The sequence below is a fragment of the Agrilus planipennis genome, unplaced genomic scaffold (genome assembly GCF_000699045.2).
Source record: "Agrilus planipennis isolate EAB-ADULT unplaced genomic scaffold, Apla_2.0 scaffold50, whole genome shotgun sequence".
Classification (NCBI taxonomy): Eukaryota; Metazoa; Arthropoda; class Insecta; order Coleoptera; family Buprestidae; genus Agrilus; species Agrilus planipennis.
This window is the reverse complement of record NW_020438881.1, coordinates 780,513-800,386: the sequence shown is the minus strand read 5'-3', so window position 1 is coordinate 800,386 and position 19,874 is coordinate 780,513. Positions and strand designations below refer to the sequence as shown.

The following is a 19,874-nucleotide window of genomic DNA, read 5'->3' as shown; positions in this document are numbered from 1 at the left end:
AGATGCTAATACTGCTATATCATCTGCAAATCTAAGCATACTAATCTTTTGCCCCTCTATATTTATCCCTACAGTTGTACTGTCTTTAATGATGTTGATCGCTTCTTCGATGTATCGATTAAAAGGTAGCGGTGACAGCGTGCATCCTTGTCTGACTTTCTTCCTAATATTTACTTCACTACGTTGCTGCTCCACCTCTGTAACTGCCTGTTGCTTTTTATACAAATTAAGTATCACCCTTCTTTCTCTGTAACTCATCCCTACATTTTTAAGTATATTTATTTAACATCTTGTCCCATTTAACATTGTCAAAGTTTTTTCTAAATCTATAAATCCTATGTACGCGCTCTTTTCTTTTTCTATGTTTTCTCTATTATTACTCTTAAAGCTAGAATGGCCTCCCGCGTTCCTCTATTTCTTCTAAACCCAAATTGATCTTCCCCTAATAGTTCTTCCGGCCTTTTTTCCATCCTTCTCTGTACAAATCTAAATGTCTTGCACCTATCTGCGCCTATCTCTTCATCCTTAACTATTGTGAACAGTAATCTAATATAAGTATACATCTACTCCTCTTCACTCCTGTTTCTGCTTCTGATACATCTCTAACCAACCCTTCATATCTGAGAAGGTATCCTACCAACCTATCTAAAAAATAAATAAATAAAAACTAAATCTGTAAATTTCTCAATAAATGGGATAATAAAATTATTGTTGGGATGTAACTAATTTTGCAGGTGAAACTGTAAAAAGTACCTAAATAAAACACTGAAAACCCAAAATTCCACTTAACGTTAGAAGCCTGAAACCCATTTCGATATCACCTTCAGTTAGTCTAGGTCTCTTAACGTTTTTATGTTGAATTTTGCGATTAGTGTTTATCCTGCATAAAAAGTACAGTAAATACATATACAATAGAATAAGATTTCTTTTTACATACCATAATATTGGCATTATAAGTGATAAAATTAATCGGTATGGGTTTAAAAGTTCCAGCTTTCTTTTTTTTATTTTCCAATGAATGTGCTTTTAAATTTTCTAAAAGAAATTCAGAAGACGTTTTTTAAGTGGAATAGGAAAATAAGTCTTACAGCTGTGTCAAAAGACCTGCGGCGCGATTGTAGGGGTGCAATTTGATTGGTATTTTGACTAATTTCAGCTTTCAACGGTATTTTAACTGATTCTACGAGAGCGAAATTTCGCAACACCGTAGGAACTTGGTTCGCGCTCCGATTGAGTTTCTCGCGCTTTCACAGTTTCTCAGACCTTTTCTTAGCCACGATGTGGCGCAGCGTCTGATCTTTATTCACCGATAATTGATCTAAACCCCTGGTTTGGAATCGCGCGTCTACAACTTTCTACTGGCATGCTTGCTTTGCGTTGCTACATCAGCCAGCACAGCCGACGTCGCTGCCGACGCTGTCGACGTTCGTCTACTCTTCTTTCACAATTTGGCATTTGTACGAAATACAATCCATCAACGTCAACAGTCGGGTTGTTTTCTCCCAGCCCTTGCACGCTCGACCCCCGCACACCCGCGACACCCCCCGTCAAAGCACCCGCCACCGCCAAAGCCCGACAATGCCCTCCCGGTATGGATGGACGATTTTTGTCATTTATTATTGGCCAGCGAACGTCGCCGCAGCCGTAGATTGATTTTTGTTGTGTGTGTGAAATGTACTATGACGTGTTAATCTTGTGTTTAGGGAGCCGATAATCGAACCGTTGATTATTACGAAAAAAAAAATAATTATTATCGTTGACGCTTCGAATATGATTCAAAAGGTGGATGATTCTTTTGCACAATATTGACTAAACTGAAAAACAATTTAAATCCTACAAATGGCTCGGTAAACGCCATCTGTAGTACAATGCTACATTTTACGAATAAAGAAGTGTTATGTCGAAGCTGTCTGCAATCCGCTGATGAGATCCAACGAGATCGAAATCGCTATCCGCGTCTGGCAGTTTCGACAGAATATTGACCACTTCGAATTTCTGTATTCGATTATGGTAACGTGCTTTTCACGTGGTGGTGAGCTACGCCTGGATAGATAGTGATCCGTAAAATGTAGCATTGGACTACAGATGGCGTTTACCGCGCCATTTGGAGGATTTCATAAAACGCACTGTTAAGACAGCAGGTAAAAGTTGGTCTGTGTTCTATCGAAACTGTCTGCGACGCGCTGATGAGATCCAATAACATAGAAATTGCGATCCACGTCTGGCAGTTTCGACAGCATACTGACCACTTCGAAATTCTTTATTTGATAAAAAATCCTCTCTCAATTATTTCTGTATAAAATATAAGAATAACCATTGAAGCTCTGTCATTCCAAGATTAATTTTAAATCAAGACAATCCATATATATATACATCTAGATTTGAACTCCAATAAAAAAACGCTAAACTTTTGCTGCGTAAGCATTCACGGTTATTAGTATCCAAATTTCTCCTTCGGGCTTTAAGGCACGGATGAAGTCATAAGTTTTCAGTATCAAAGACATCGCCGCTCCTTACTACGTATTATTCTGGTATTATTACTAGTTCAGTGCACGTGGTCTATTAGTGGAGAGTTACAATGTAAAAATAAAGCGTTTAGTATGAAAAAGCAAAATTTTGATAAACGCAGTTCACAAATATTCGACAAATTGGTAATAGCTTTCGCGGTCAGTAGGTGAACTGATTTTGTTCTGATTCGAGAGTAATTAAGGCCGTCATGCGTTCGAGTTGCTTGCTAATGTTTCGCTAGCGTCCTCCCATATGCGGACCAGCATGCGACATCGAAGATGGAAGTACCTCTGAAGAAGCTTGCTTCTCGTGCTAGCGAAACATTAGGAAGCAACTACAATCGACGACGGCCTTTCGACAAGAATCTGAACGGCATGTTTGGCAAGTATTTATTAAAAAAACATTTATTAGAAATGTATTGTATTCTAGTACCTACCTAGTTGTCGGAAAACTTTTAAGGGAGTGGGGGGAGTTCGTAATTTTCTTATGATTTCTTACGATAGGGAAGGGGTACAAAATCCGTCTTATGTGAGATTTTTTGCTAACCATATTGCGTATGTGGTGGTGTAATTTCTAAATTCAGTGCTGAATGTTTTGTCTCATTTGTGTGCATAATTTAAAACATATAAAACCAGAAATAATTAAATTTTTGAATTTTGTGGAAAATAGCTTATTTTTCAACATAAAAATTTCGCACAGTAATATCAATATTTTTATAAAAAATTGTGTTACACATAAGTACTACTTTCATCAAAAAATTAACCAAATCGTTTTATTAGAATTCTCGTATTTTTTATCATTTTTATAAGATAAAACAACCTTTTATTCGGGCAATTAACAATGTTATATATACGCATCAAGCTTTCGTTCCCAGGTAGTAAGTACCTACCCAGATATATATATATATTGGTATAAATATAAATATACGTGATATGTATTTAAACAACATCCCCGCTTCGTGCGATTTACTTAGGCGCATCATCCACGAGGACGATTGACAGCTGGTCCGTCTGATGATAAATTGTTGTACACATCCCAAAACGTTGGTTTCTTAGTTGAACATTTTCCCCCTTCGCTTGAGCTCGTTTCGTTGGGAAAAACACTGCTGCTGTAAACACGCCGTTAAATTCTAGTTAAAAGCGGAATCGATAGCCACGGAAATAAGCCGTAAATAATACATTATCCACCGATGATTCTTGCTTAATACTCATCGCCGCGCATAATTCAATTATTAATTAATTTATCAAGCCGAAGGGGCACGCCTCCTCTCTTCTTCAGACGTTTCAAATGAATTTCTCATGAGGTTCTTCTAAATAGCTACCACTTAGCGTTTTTAATAAGCATTAAATAAAATGCAATGGGTTCTCATTATCCACGACTTTTTTCTGTCCGAAGCACTAGTTATATGCCACTCAAAATTTGTCACGAGAAGCAAGCTTAATGAGTCATTTTCAAGGTAACTAGTTGATTACTAGATGATTAACGTTGAAATCTAATGTCAAGATTAAGTCGGTTTTTTTAAATAGAAACCCCTATTCTTTACTCCGGGTTCGGAGAGCGCAAAATTCTATTTTTGCGATAAAAAATTTAAGAAATGTTAAAATAACAATAATTTTGACCTAAGAGACCTAAATAATCATGTGGTGACCCTGAATCTTATCTTTGAAGAAAAAGTGGAGCTTATTTTGGGGTGAGAAGCTCATAAATCAAAATTGGGAACGGAAAATTAGGCATTGGTTAAAAACTTTTACCGTAAAATGACCTTAAATTTCTGAAAAACTGATTTAACCTTGAAATAACTAAAGAACAAATCAAGGTCACCAGTAAATATCCCCATTATACAACTTTTGTCAAGACAGTTTTTTGATGTAAGCCTGTCTCTTATGTATATAGAGTAATAATATTTTTTGGTCATTTCTTTATGAAAATTTTGAAAAAAGTATCCATCTAAAACGGAACACAGTAGGGGGAATTTCAAAAAAGTAATCCTAACAATATTTGTTAAAGTAGGTATATGACATTTTTTATTTTTGAAAATTTTTTATTTGAATTTTTGGGTGAATAACTGCGAATACTCAATAATGTTTGTTTAACAATTATGCGGTGTATCTAGAGTATACAAAAAAATCATAAAAATTTGTTATTTTGAGATAGAAAAAAAAATTATTTCCTATGCTTAACATTATCTAACAATGTCAAATGAATTAATAAAACAATGAAATTCACCATTTCCCATTCCTGAGATAAATTATAATAATCCAATAATGTAATTCAATTTGCAAGTAATTAATACTATAAATCATATTAATAAACAATCAACGAATTGAATGTACAATTTTCTTCAACAATCCCCTTCAATTCACGACTAACAGGTGTGTGACATGTTCAGTCCAATAGAACATTCTACCACCTTGTTAGTAGCGATTGGCCTCGTCATCAAAGAATATGTAAAAGCATCGAAGAGGAACACAAGTCAAAGGCCGACAGTACCTACAGTAGAAACTTCGTGGAGGTCGAAAAGTACGGCTCTTCTGTTTCATATTAAACTTGAAGCTCCCTGCATGGACACACACATATACACAAACGCAAATATACATACATATAGACACATTTACACATCACAATCGAACGCCATTCTGGAGAGTCTGTACCATAGCCGTGGTGTTTGCTTCTGTCAAGTATTATGAGTGACAGCGGAGCAGAATGGCCGACTTGGCTGGTGTTTGTCGGTGGTTTGGCTCGTCTACTGACTGACGATGGTTGATGACTTGCACTAATTCCCCGTTCTGGGGATGTCAAAGTTGCAGCAGATCGTGACGCGGATAGCGTCATCTTCAATTATGGCGCGGGAATCGGGATGTTAGGCATATGTTGCGATATCTACCTACTCGGATCAATATCGAATTACCGCTATTAAAACGAGGATACAATAACAGTTATCTTAAAGTCAAAATCTCTCCTTATAGTCTATGTCTTTACCGAGAAATTTACAAAACATTCTCGTGAAAGGGTTTATTACCCGAGATAAAAATGTTCAGTCTCTCAGAGTCTCTGAAAGCGAGACTCGAGTCTCCGTCTTTAATCGAGTCTCTCTGGTGTCGCTGAGAGAGACTGTCAAAAAATCTGTTTAGCGTCTCTGAACGAAAGATCCGAGTCGCTCATAGAGATATCCTCATTTCGTATCCAGTTTCTGAACGGGAGACTCGAATCTCTGAACGAGAGACTCGAATGTCTGAATTAACAATTTTATCGTTCGAGTCTCTCATACAGAGACTGTGAGAGATCTATAAAAACACCTAGGCAATAATTGAGAGACTGTGAAAGACTGTAAGAGACGCTCTCAGAGACGCTGAAAGAGTCTGAGAGACTGGAGAGCGACTGAAAATTGTTATCTAGGGTAGTTATCAAATTATTCGAACGAAACTAACTTACTCAGAACAGTTTATGATTTGTATTTTATGTTTAAGTAGTGTGTGAAGGGAGCAAAAGACCAATACGACTGAAACATCCTTCATAATTCATTTAAATCAATAAAATGATATTGAATTTATTTCTACTTGTATTTAATTTGGGATAATGTGAACTGAATTCTTATTATATCGTAAACAAAGGATTATTCCGGCGCTTTAACGTGGTATAAAATCTAGAAATCTAAAGGCACCCTTGTAGCGGATGACTTTAACTGTATTCGCCTTTGAGTGCACCTAAGGCTTCCCACCTATTCGAATTGGTTGAGCAATAATTATGAAATTGTTTTCAAAAATGATAAGTATATCTTAACGATGACATTCTGTGTTATTGTTCCGATAAGTGGATGCAGGTCATCGTCCATTACATTGGCTTTACATCTATTTCTTTCTTAGAGCCCATCAATCGGTATAGATCTATATGTTGCTCCTGTGTCATGTTATTATATTTTTTGTATCTCAAAAACAAGAACAGCATATGATACCTAGAATACACATTTAATTATAGACTAAAAATCATCAGTAGTCTATAGCCTTTCTGATAATATTCTGATTATATTATTACGTTTTTGAAATGTTTATGCCCTTTTTTCTAGTTTATATTTACTGAAATTTTTGATCCTTACTCTGACTCATTCTGTTGACACTTCATTTAACATTTTTTTTAGATGCCCTCACTGTGGAATTCCATGTGCAAAACCGAATAATGGGGGAATCAGTGTTTCAAGAAGAATGGACATTCAGATGTCGTCAATCTGGGTATGTACATTCAACATTACAGTCCACGAATTTTTTCGTAACGGTTATTGAAGTGTACCTACATATCAGAAGAGCACTCATAAAAACGATTAATTGCATCCGAGAAACGAATGAGATTGGATCACAATGAAAAAAGCAGTTAATATTTGAATGCTTCATACATTTTGTTCTTAAATATAGATAAAGTTTAATACTCCAAAGATTGAATAAGAAATTATCCAAAATTAAATTAAATTAACTTTATTAAAGAAATTACAACAACTTACTTCATTGCTTTTCATATTTCCTGTATTTTTCTTCGGAATTGTGTAACATGATAATCTTGATAATCGTTTCATTTTATTTTTAATTGACAGCGAAGTTTAAGGCAAAAATTTGTACTTTTTGCAAAAATAATGTAGAATCAAATGCGAAATCGTTTCCAATTCTTGTACATCGCCAAACATATTAGATACCAAAAGAAACACTGTTCTTAATTCTGATGGATTCCCCAATTTCTGATAATTGTAAACCAATACATTCCTTCATTTATTTTTGTTATGTTTATAATTGTGAGATAAAAAACTTTAAAACAGCTATCAAAGCCTCATAGAGAGGGCTTAAAAATTTATAACCCATTTTCTTTATCCCTTACTCGGTGAAATACGTGCATTATATGCTTGATGGTCTAAGGGAAAGTTATCTCTTTCCTATCAGTTGTTTCAAAGCCTGTTTTGTACAATTAAATGATCGTCTGGTAAATAAAAACGACCCATAACGCCGCACTCAATCAGCTGATAATTACCAGCACCAATGTAGTACTTGTTTTGTATTTTTTTGCTCGTGTATTGTAAGATTAGCTTGAGTGCGGCTCAGGGAGTTTATATTAACATCCAACCTCTAGTAGCCGTTTATTCTTTTAACGTTTAAATCTTGCATGAGGCAATCGATGTGTAATTGATATCATGAAGGACGAAATTCTTGATTTCATAGAGGACAACCCTTAAAATCGTGTATCGAAATTTAAAGGAACAGTTGCTGTATCCTTATCATTTGCAGCGATTGCAAGTCTTGCTCGAAACTGATTTTATACAATTAAGTGATCGTGATCTCGTCTAACAAATTCGTGAAATATGTGCTTTTGATGACTAATGCGTATAGAATATTCCACTAACTACGCGTAATATGTGTAAGTGCATGGATGGTGCCTTGTAAACGATCAAAAAACAGAGGAGGACGTATGTACCGACAGTTTATGTATATGTGGTACTTCCCATGAGCATTTCTTTTCAATAGTTGTAGAAAAATACGATAGTTAAATTCTTTAACTCGACGTTACAGTTTACGTCCGCTAATTAATCACAGTCGAAATTTTTTGTTCGCTCGGCACGAGATACTTGTTACGAAGTGAACAAATGTGGAGCAAGCAAGTGAGCAAGCGAGCGGGCAAGCAGGCGAGCGAGCTTAGTGGGACGACGGACGGTTGGACGTCCTGCTGGAGCAACAATATGACAGCACCATGGTGGGTCCCGAAGATCAACGTGAGATCGTCCCGTTGTTGAATTTGCAGTTACACTACCAACAATACGACCGATCATATTTTATATCCCGTATCGTGTTGCACGGAAACGAAACAAAAACAACCCGTCGGTAATGACCGTAATCATTATATTAATACGCGAACGTCCAAACTTCTGGTACGTTTTTTCGATATTTGTTTTAAAACTAGCGACAAACCGCCTCACTAGGCTTTCATTCTCACTTACATTATCGGCGATTTTAAACAGTTTTTAGATTACATTGGTCGAAATGTACGTATACAAGGTGCCCTAATACAGTGTCAATTCCATTCCCACTAATAAATAATTCTTCTCGAATATTCCAGAATGTCATCTGCTCTTTCAGCTCAAATTTTAGTTGAGAACCATCCTAAAAACAACTAAAACCATTCTAGCACATTCTCACTTATTTTAAACGAATTTGTGGTAGCCTGTAGTCATGCATTATAAGAAATTCCAAAACTTTTTCATTTAAAGCACTGGTCAAAATTTCAATTTTCAAATTAAAATGCCCCAATATAGCATCAGCTCTGCCACTCACACATAAAGCTTCCAGAAGCTTCTCGATTCTTCCGGTCAAATTCACTCTAGAACATTCCACTTGAGAATAGTCCTAGACATTCGAGAACATTCCAGATGAGGACAAGTCTAGAAGCATTTGATGTTTGGTGGCCTGTGGTCGATCCGTATATAAACCCACACGTTCAAAAAAGTGCACTAATTTCACATAATATTGGAGATTGCATGCAAAATCTTTTCGAAAGCTTTGGTGGAAATTGTAAATAGCCCAGACAAACCATTTTCAAAACTCGTATCTTCGACGCCCTTACCATACACAAACACTATCGGTGTGTAGCTTTAAACTGTCAAAAATTGAGGTTAATTTAGTGGTACAAATGTGAAATGTTGATATATATATATATTATTTAACTTGAAAGCAAACGATTGATTATAAACAATATTTATAGTTCCAATGATAAACCTAGTTCAGTTAAATTTTTGCCAGAAAATTTGTTTTGCTCGATGATCGGTGGAGAAATGAGCTACGCAGACGAATATGATTGAATTTGGAATTATGCTACGGCGCATCCTAATAAATAGAAGGGGCATATCTCCACTTCTTGAAACGAACAGTACATTCTCGCTTATTTTAAACGAATGTATGTCTGTGGTCGTGCATTATTAGAGATTCCAAAAATTTTTTATTTATATATGAAAATGCCTTAATATAGTATCAGATTCGCCACTCACACATAACAATCCGTAAACATTCCTGTCAAATTCACTCTAGAACATTCCACCTGAGAATAATTCTAGACATTCGAGGACATTCCAGATGACAACTCTAGAAGCATTCAAGAACATTCTAATATATTCTTACATTCTAAAATGATGCTTAGTGGCTTAGGGTTGGTAAACCCACACGACCAAAAAAGTGCATTAATTTCACACATTATTGGTGATTAAAATATCTTTTCAAAAGTTTTGGCCGAAATTTGCCAACCACTTTCAACCCCTGTATTTTCTATGCCCTTATAGCTATTGACACGTAACATCATAGGGCTACCACACACAAACACTATTCGTCTATGGTGTGTAACTTTAAATTGTCAAAAATTGATTATTTGAGTAGTACAAACGTGAAAAGTTGATGAAGCAAACGATTTAGTTGGTTATGAACAATATTTATAGTTCCGATGATAAACCTAATTCAGTTAAATTTTTGCCAGAATATTTTATTTTGGTTCTAGTAAAAGCCTCGATAGGTATCAATAAAAAGTAAACAAAATTCATTTCAATAAAGAAATTTAAGCATTCTGTTGAGGAACTTGGTATTAAAGTATAAAGTGCAAAGTAACTTTATCTGAAATGAGAATCTTTTAATAATAATTAATTATCAAGTTATCGATGTACAGGGAAATAAAAACAAAATAAATAGACGGGAAATGAATAAAATTTTTGATATTATCCCGTCAAGTGTACGACGACCACACAAAGTAATCGGTTCGACGGACAAGAAACGGACATTTCGAGAGATCGGAAAGAGTCCGTACACAACATTCCCATGTCTGAGATGCATTTGCTTGATAAATTGTAATGAAGCTGTCGATATGACATGTGATAAGGATCGTTCCGTGGCAGTTCAACGCAACAATAGGCGATTCTTGCTCTCGGTCTTGAGCGAACGCACACACGCACACAAATACACACGTAAATACATTTACACACACAAACACTTTTGTGCACGTATATGTACGTATGCTAAGCATTCCTATTCCAAAAGGAATCTGCCGTTTTGTGTCGTTGCTGCTCGATGGAATTCATTCAATGGACTCGGACGATTTATGATGACGACGCAACGTCGTGAAGCGTCGTCATCTGCTGTGATGCGAAATGTATCTTTTTTCGGAAAACCCTCTCATACACAACATAGTCATGAAAGTTATCGGCAATAATATAAAAAACAAAAAGTTATATACACCCATACATTATAACCATGATTTTATACACAGCATAGTCCATTAAGGGCGTCTTGCTCTCTAGCGGTCTTGCCGTTGAAATTTGAAGAAAATGTCTTATTTTAAATGGAACATCCTGTATACCTATTATTAAATTTTTGAAGTCAGCATCGATTTTAATGTCCAGTTTGTTAAGCATAGTTTTTGCCTGCGCGATATCTTTTTGGAGTTATTTAGTAATTTCAAGAAAATTTGACGTTTGTAGTACCTTACAAAAATTTTAATATCTCCGCAATTATACTCGATAAAAAGATGCGGCTGTTGCTAATGAAAAGAGCATAAAACGCACTTGGCTTTCTATCTAATCATTTCTTGCAAAGCACATTAAATCATTACCTTAGTAATGTTCAAATTTTCATCAATAACTCATTTTTTTTAAATGGGAAGCTATGTTGATTCTGACATCGTCGGATGCAAAAGTAAATTTCCTTTCGATTTTATTAAAGCATATTAGGGTCTACGCTTGACGGTTTTCAAACTAATTATTTTGTAATGTACAGAGAAAACGGATATATCCTAGGCGGCATGGGTCTGTAACCGAAAACACATTCTGTCATGTTTACTCGAATTATTGATAAAATTACTTAAACTCAACACAACACAAACGTTGCCGTGACTTCATGAGCTGAATTTTCTCAAAATGGTTTATTGCTTAAAAGAATAACACTTTGATATAAACAATACTGAGAACAAACTTTATTTACAATAAATTATTAAATATGAAAATGAACGGTTTACACCAACAATGGTACATATTCCGACATCTCTGAAATTTTTGATTTGATGAGGGACACTTTTTACTGGAAGCATCTTCCAATTTCAACGGCATGACCGCCAGAGAGCAAGGCGCGCTTAATAGACTACCCTGTATAAGTAATTCAGTTTCTTTTGAATAATCGCTTGCCTTTGACCGTCATATAAGAAATTTAACTATTAAAGAAGGATTACCTGCAACATATGAGCTAATTCCGATACAGTTTTCAAAGATTCCGATTAGCTTTTATTGGAGAATCTGGCAATACTTTAGAGAGAAATTTCCAAGATGATTTAACAAATTTGTGTTGCCAAAGGGTTCTTACCAATAATGCTGTACCATTTTATATTATTTTAATGATTTCAATTTCACCGTATCATGAGGTATTATTTTCTCTTATTCCGTTGTTTGTCAAAATACTGGATTTTACAATCATCATCGAAACATGCAAAATACTCGATTGTATAAAATAATTCGAAGTGGTCTTTTTAGATCGAAATCGCGATTCGCGTCTGGCAGTTTCGACATAATACAGACCACTTCGAATTATTTTATTCGATTATGGTAACGTGCCTAAAACGTTGAGGTTAGCTACGCCGGGATTCGTTTCAGTAAGTAGATATCCATATGTTTAAATGGACCTTAATCCTAAAATGTAGCATCGTACTACAGGTGGCGTTTACCGCGCCATTTGTGGTATTTTCTAAAATTCGATTGTATGGTCTACATATGAGTTGCGCACAATTGTAGATACATCCGGATATTCGCCGTTCACTAAACATCACGTTTCTTTATTTTAAACGCTCTGTATATCAAGATATACATTTGCAGACACCGAAGTGATTAACGTAGAATCACTTAGTTGGCGGCATTTTGGTGTCAAAGTTAAATATTTCAATCGCACCGACAACTACGTTATTAATGATTCGGCGTAATGAGCGTTTTCTGTAAGTGACCGTATTTGTGCGCGGAACAATAGTATACGGCAGTCAATACTGATTGGCCCATGAACACACATTCACTCACACATACATGCACATACGATACACATCTATTAGGCGTACGTACAGCGTATATCGATACGTATCGGCCACCGAATCTTATTATGAACGAAAACGCATTCGTCTCCATTGTAAAGGCACGATGGGAGATGACGAGGGGTTGTAGAGGAAAATGAAGGGAGAATGACAAGACCTAGCCCAAATGTAACTGTGTTGATCTGTGAGCGAGCCCATGGACCGTAAAATCAAAAATAAATATTTGTTTAGATGAGTAATCTTTTCACTTGTACCAACTGTGGTAGATACTTACCCATTATGAGTTTACGAAAATGAAAAATTAACTTGCAATAACACAAAATATTTGTTAAGGGTTAGATTTAGTTTACACATATAAGTCATTTATTCTTACGTTTAATGATAGTACCTTAAATACGGGTTTAATTTTGTCATTGGTAAGAACTATAACCGAGTTAAAGAGTGTTTTTTGTACATTGTCAGGATGTTCAATTAGCATATTTAATGTTTTCTTTTCTATTTATAAAGCATCAGCAAAGCACAAAAATGTGAAAAAATAAGGTTAGAGTCGATTTCTTAAATTATCTTAGAATCCCGTTATGTTTAGGTTCGGCAAATTTTATTATTTATTAAAAATGATGAAATATAAGCCTCCAATCAGCGGGCTAAACGTTAGTGGGTTGTTATAATAATAATATGCTTTTTTATCTGAATTATACTTTGGAACTGTATTGATGTAACTATTACCAGCTTTCGCATTTCTCTCCAGCATGCGAATTAAATTTACTTCGTTTTTTTCTAAAACGGTAAGCTATCGGAACTGTAAACATTTACTTTATTTTCTTATTTTATAATGTCCTGTCTCCTCCTGCAAGGTTGCTATTTATTTTATAAACACCCTGTACAGTTGAATTCTCATTTATAGTGTGTGTTTGTGTGAGTGTCTCTAAAATAAGGAGCAACCTTGCAGAAGGAGATAGGACATTATAAAATAAGAAAATTAAGTAAATGTTCATAGGTCCCATAGTTGATCTTTTTTGAGAAAAACGTAGTAAAAATTCCGATTCTGGAGAGAAATGCGACAAGGCAATGCCGTATTCAATAGCTGGTAATGTTGTATTTCTTTTGTTGCTGCATCATTATCATTTACAGCAAATACAAGCCTTGCAGGAAACTCATTTTTAGTTTCTAGTGGGTTTTTACATTCCTTGTCAACTTTCCACGCCTCTTAAATATTGAGAATAAACCGAACAATCTCTCAAATCGAACGGATGATTAAAACCGTTGCTTCCAGTCCGCATTTGTAAAATTCAGGTGTTAAATCGAGACACGAATACATTCGCCGCGTTATAACTTTATTAGACAAGATAGAAACCACTGTAACTTATCTTGAATACGAAATTAATGTGTAGGCCGATGTTGCCAGCGCAAAGAAACAGCTTGATAAACATTGTAAATAAATCTAAAATCGGCGTACCAACGCTCCCTCGATTAAGTAATTTACCATCGGACGTCAAATAAACACCTATCAGATCAGTATAAACCGTGGGCAGAGTTAAGACGAAGGATAAAAAAAATAATATACATATACACGTAGGTATATGCATTATGTATGTATATGAACGTAAGCAATCCTGTCCGACCTGAAATGTAACCAGTGTAATTTATTCTGCTTATTAGCGCATGTGGACATAGTCCAGAGCTGCAAATAAAGATTTATAAGGCCAGTTACACGGTATTTATCCTCAAATGAACAATATATTAACAAAATATTGCTTATTTAAAATTAGACTGCGGAATTACGACCAGTTATTTTTTACTTTCTTTTGAAATCTAAAAAAGGGCACAATTAATGGTACTTTTGCTAAAGGTGTTACTTTCGTTGCATAAATATACAGGGTGTAAGAGAAATAAGTGCATAGGTATAAAACAAGAAAATTCAGTAGATGTAAGTCGTACAGTTCGCCGTTTCATGAAAATACAGATAAATTCAATTTCGGCCCTGATAAATACGCCGCACTCAATCAGCTGATAATTACCAACAACAGTGTAGAATTTGTTTTGTATCTTTTTGCTCATGTACTGTTAGATTAGATTGAGTGCTACTCCAGGGTGTGTATCTAAACAACTTTTCGTAGTCGTTTATTCTTTTAACGTTCAAATATTGCATGTGGCAATCGATGTGTAATTCATATCATATAGGACGAAATTCTTTATTTCATAGAGGACAACCCTTTAAATAGTACAAGCGAAACAGCAGGGAACATTGGCTCCTCGTATGTAACAGTGTAGCGGAATTTAAAGGAACAGTTGCTGCATCCTTATCATTTGCAACGAGTGCAAGCTTTGCTTGAAACTGATTTTCAGTCGCGAGTGGATTTGTGTCGGTGGTTCCAATAGCCAATTTTTGTGAAAGGATGTTGTTTACAGGCAAATTTGCTTCACCGGTTATCCTACATAGTTCTGTATGTAATGTACCTACTTATTTAATTTACTTAGTATAAACGTTCTCTGTAATAAAAAACTGTTTGTGTTTACCTTAGACGCTTGATAAACGGCACAACTTACATTTACCGTCGACGTAACTGTATAGTTTAGTTTCTACTGCAGTACAGAGTACACTATTCGGAGATAGCTACGTTGACAATTCACGCACAGGACCGGCTTCAGATTGTAAATTAGTGTGATTGTCTTAAAAATTGTTTTATCCTTAATCACGCTGCTGAACTTACCATAATGATTGTTTATTGCGTCTAGTTTACACCTTCCAAATCTCCGCAATTGTTTCTGTTACACGTTGTATAGTGTCAATATGCTTGGCACATCATAAATCTTATCTATATGCATTTTAAAATTACGCTCAAACGGACCTATGTAATATCTAATGTTGATAGGGTAAAACTCCCAATTTATTTTGATTATTTTTAAAACATAAGCCTTTTAGTTTACTAAATGTTCTCATTTCCTCGGAAAATCTAAATAAATCATCAACGGGAGATGTTAAAACTTCAGTAAGTGCTTACATATACGATTTTGTACTTTCGTATTGGTATAGTTGTTATACAATGAGTTTCCTATTACTTCTATATGATATTTCGAACTTTATAACACTTTCTTGATAAACCTCAGGTTTTATGTGTTAATTTTCATATTCTAAGTACCTAATCCAATTTGTTACTTTTTATACAGATATATGAAAGGTTGCTTCTTATGAATGTAGTATTTTTTAAGGATCATCTCTTGGTGCTCTTTTATTTATGCTTAATTTACTCCTAAAGGATCATGAAAGTTTTTTAAGATTCTCTCGTATAAAAAACTCTTCTTTTGTAATATAAACATACTCAAAAAATAAGGCAGGCAAGTGTGAACAATTATTATTTATGATAGAACAGCTAAATTTGAAACCTTTTACTTTCTCTTTCTTGACTGAAACTGCCAAAATTTATAACCAATCAAACCATAATTTCTCTTGTAAACATGACCATCAGCATTCACAATTGTATTCGTATAGAGGTATAAAAGTGAAGCGTTTCAAAGTTTAGAACTAATCAACCGAAAAATTCAGACAGTTCATACTTTATTGCTTTATTGCCTCTGTACTATTCAGGACGAAGTCAATTCGAGGGATGTGCACGATGTTGAAATGGAATAACACCATACAATACACGACCAGGTATTTTTGGGACACCATTTCGGACCAAGTAGGGCAAGGGGCTTGGGTCCTTTCTGAGAAAAAGCGGAACTAAACTTTAAGTCAATAATAAAAAATACAATACAGCATAAAGAATAAAAGAGAGCATTGAGGCTAGTTTGTAAAATCTTGTAGCAAAAACTCTTTATATACAGTGTGTCCCAATCTACAGGTACCACATTTTTGTTCTACCATATACAGACTGACCGATTGATAAGGAAATTTTATGAAGTTGAACTGTTGATATTGAAAAAGTATCAAGCATAGCACTGTTGCAATTTTATCTAAAACATGCTTTCAAAATGGAGAAGAATTGAATGTCAAAACTTGAATCTTGAATCATGAAAAAATCTAAAAAATTAAACTGATTGTATAAAATAGGGTCTGTTGCAACTTGGCTGAAATTCGTAAGTACGCAAAGAATATAGAGATATGATAGACTAAATGCAGGTAAATTTCAACAAATTTCATTTTACTTGACCGTTGTTTCACGAAACTTTGAGTTCTTCAAAAGTAATACCTCAATAAACTGTTTTCTTGATGAAACAATCATCATGTGATAGAAAATTTGTTGGCATGTTCAGTTTTCAATTAGTGTATCATCTTTTTTAAAGATATTATCACTAAACTATGTGGCGGAGCCCTTACATATTAGCAAAAAAGTTTGAAACTAAAATGAAATATGAGCAACCTTTTTGTTAAAAACTCCGACAAATATTTCGCCAGCTAAATATATCTTTAAAGAAGAACGATGGTTACTTATTTATCGTTTTGTATTGAAACTTTTAAGAGTTTTATTTGGAGATACAATGATCCAACACTCATCGTGAAAGGGGATTAATGTTTTTGAAGTATGGGATGCAAGAAGATTAAAGTGTAATTCCGAATTAGCTCAAATTAATACACATTGGTGAAATTGGTGTTAGGTAAACGCACATGGTGCCAACGAAAAAACGAAATAAAAACATTCATGACTGTTGGTTCCGAAAACAAATAGAACAATGAAGTCACCCTAAGTTGGTCGCTCTGAATCATAAATTGCATCGAGGCAGACAGTTTCGGCAGGCGTAGTGTAGGTACAGATCGAAGGACGTGTATGTACGTATGCATGTATATGTGTAACTTTCACAGCCTGTCGATTGACCGATACCCCAATAAATAAGATGAAAAAGCCGTCAATGGGTGGGGGCGGCTCATGCAGCACGAAGCAGCTGCCGAAATAAAAGAGCAACGCGGTGAACCTTAGGGGGTAGCAACCCCTCCTGCCCGATCCGGCTTTTCGGGAATAGTTGACAATGTTTAACATTTATCCGAACGTGCCAAAGTCGTGCCAAACCGGACACGGCGGGGTGACAAACTCCATAGCAAGCAAGCACCCTCGGCAGTGAATTGCAACCACCCTTCGCGTACGTTTCTATACCGAGATTGCAGCCATTAAAATGAGTGCTTCGACACACGAATTTTGGAACGGTTACGAATATCGGTATCCGACTTACGACGCGCCGCAGAATTACGAAAACGACCCTCAAAAAACCGCCCCCGGTGCAGTTAAAGTGAAAAGTGAGTTCCCGGAAGAATGCGAAAGAAACACATTAAACCAACCCTACTATCAGCCTAATTTCGCTTTACAACCACCTGATTTACCTTACAATTTATTTAGTGGTAATAAGTGTGAAATTTATAACAGCATTAACCGACCCTTAAATGCCTACCAACAATTTCAAGACTTCTGGAATCAAGAGGTCACATCTACAACGCTAATCTCCAAAGAATTACCATGGAACAGTGCTTCATTGCAAACTCAAAAGTTTAGAGACTGCAAAGAGTGGAACGGTGACGAAATACAAGAAGATCTTTGGGCTCATCATGCGGTTCCTTCCCGTCAGGATAAGTGTAAAGGTGGTGTTAGTGAAGTGAACGATCAAAGAGATTCTCCAGCCCTAAGGGCGCTTCTCGAAAGGAAACCGGTTGAATTTGTACCAAATAGAACAGGTGTAGCACAACAGAATTATTTTACCGATAGTAGAGATACCGTTATCGACTCTAACATGGATTTAAGCTCATCGTCTATGTCGCCTTTGCAAAATCTACAGAAGGATAATTTATCACCTGGCAGATTCGAAGGAAAGGAGAAAGCTGACACGTCTTCGGAAGATAATAGCGTGTGCAGTCCCAACGCCGGTACCGTACCACCAATTCATGGCAATATTTTTCCCTGGATGAAAACTGGAGGTTAGTACCTGCTGAATAAATTATTGTTCCTTTTCATTACATGGTGGTTAACAATGAATCTTGGTTCACGATTTCGATATCAACTTGCAAAATGTAGATAATTAATTTTGTTAGATTGTTAAAAATAAAACAATTACAAAAATCAGTAAAGCTAGAATAGCTTTTTCGTTACATAACTTGAAAAAATTATTACATTGCCAAAAAAATTAATCTCGAATAAGTAAAGAATTTCAATTACAATAGAAAGCTCAAATATCTTCAACTATTGCATGGACAGTTTAAATATATGAACATTATATTTTCTTAAACTTAGTTTAGAAACACTAATGCAAAAGGAATAAAGACATTCTTATGTTTAAATTATTTTTACTTTTTTTCAGTTGAAAATGGAAACGTTACGTCAAAAAGAACCCGTCAAACTTACACCCGTTATCAAACGTTAGAACTCGAAAAGGAATTCCATTTTAACAAATACCTAACAAGAAGAAGACGTATCGAAATAGCGCACGCGTTGTGTCTGACAGAACGTCAAATCAAAATTTGGTTTCAAAATCGTCGTATGAAAGCCAAAAAGGATCCTAATAAATTCGGAACTGTCGAATCTTACAGTGGTGGCGAAGACATTAACATGAACAACGATCAAGGTTTAGTGGATCAGGGAACACCTTGTGTCACTCAAACGTGCCCCTCTCCTCGAGATATATCAACGATGGGTCAGAACGGTAACCCATTTGATAATATTGCAAGACCCATGACTCAGTTTAGGAATTTACCCGGACCACCATGCTTATCGTGAACAATCAAAATTTTTATAGTATTAATTAATAAATAGTTACGTTCCTATATGATTTGCCAAATCGAATTTTATATTTATATATAAATAATACAGATAAATATATATTGTAGTAGTTTAATTTCAAATAGAGATTAATAAAGTGAGTGAGGTTTTAGTGTCGTGTTACTCTAGAATAAAAGGTAAATAATATTTCGGAACGTACGATCTAAATCTGAATCACTAAACTGCTTAAAAAATGAATGTCAATTTTTAAACAGTCACCATTAAAACTACAATATTTCCGCGAAATGCAGGCAATTATCAAAGATTTACTTTTAGTATGGTTTGAAATAACTATAATCAGTTGGTTTCAGAAGTAATAAGAACTTAAAGACTGTTCAAATCTACAAAAACCCGTGTAATTCAATAGAATGCATGGGAGACATCAACGTGAGATTAGACGACGAACCCGGCAAATGCATCTGCTGTTAATGTAGGAAAGCGAATTTAATGCAACTGTTCTAGACATGTAATTTTATACAATTATTGACCTTTCAAAGCAGAAAAAGTTTTTTGAAGTAGGCGCTGACACACTGAATTAAGGCTTTTTGTTTA

General features: G+C 35.3%; 1 protein-coding gene across 2 annotated transcripts in view; it reads left to right on the top strand.

Moving 5' to 3' along the window:
- The window catches only part of LOC108734871 (homeobox protein SMOX-1-like), a 154,943-nt gene extending 135,534 nt beyond the window's left edge, over positions 1-19,409 (top strand). The window contains exons 3-6 of one of the 2 annotated variants that reach the window (XM_018466585.1): positions 6,644-6,734; positions 16,169-16,659; positions 17,043-18,484; positions 18,865-19,409. In XM_018466585.1, the coding sequence (XP_018322087.1) occupies positions 17,692-18,484; positions 18,865-19,280 (1,209 nt within the window). In that variant the 5' untranslated portion in view covers positions 6,644-6,734; positions 16,169-16,659; positions 17,043-17,691 and the 3' untranslated portion in view covers positions 19,281-19,409. Of the gene's footprint in view, positions 1-6,643; positions 6,735-16,168; positions 18,485-18,864 lie in introns of both variants that reach the window. The other variant, XM_018466586.1, reaches the window with a different exon arrangement.
- Positions 19,410-19,874: the final 465 nt, after the last annotated feature.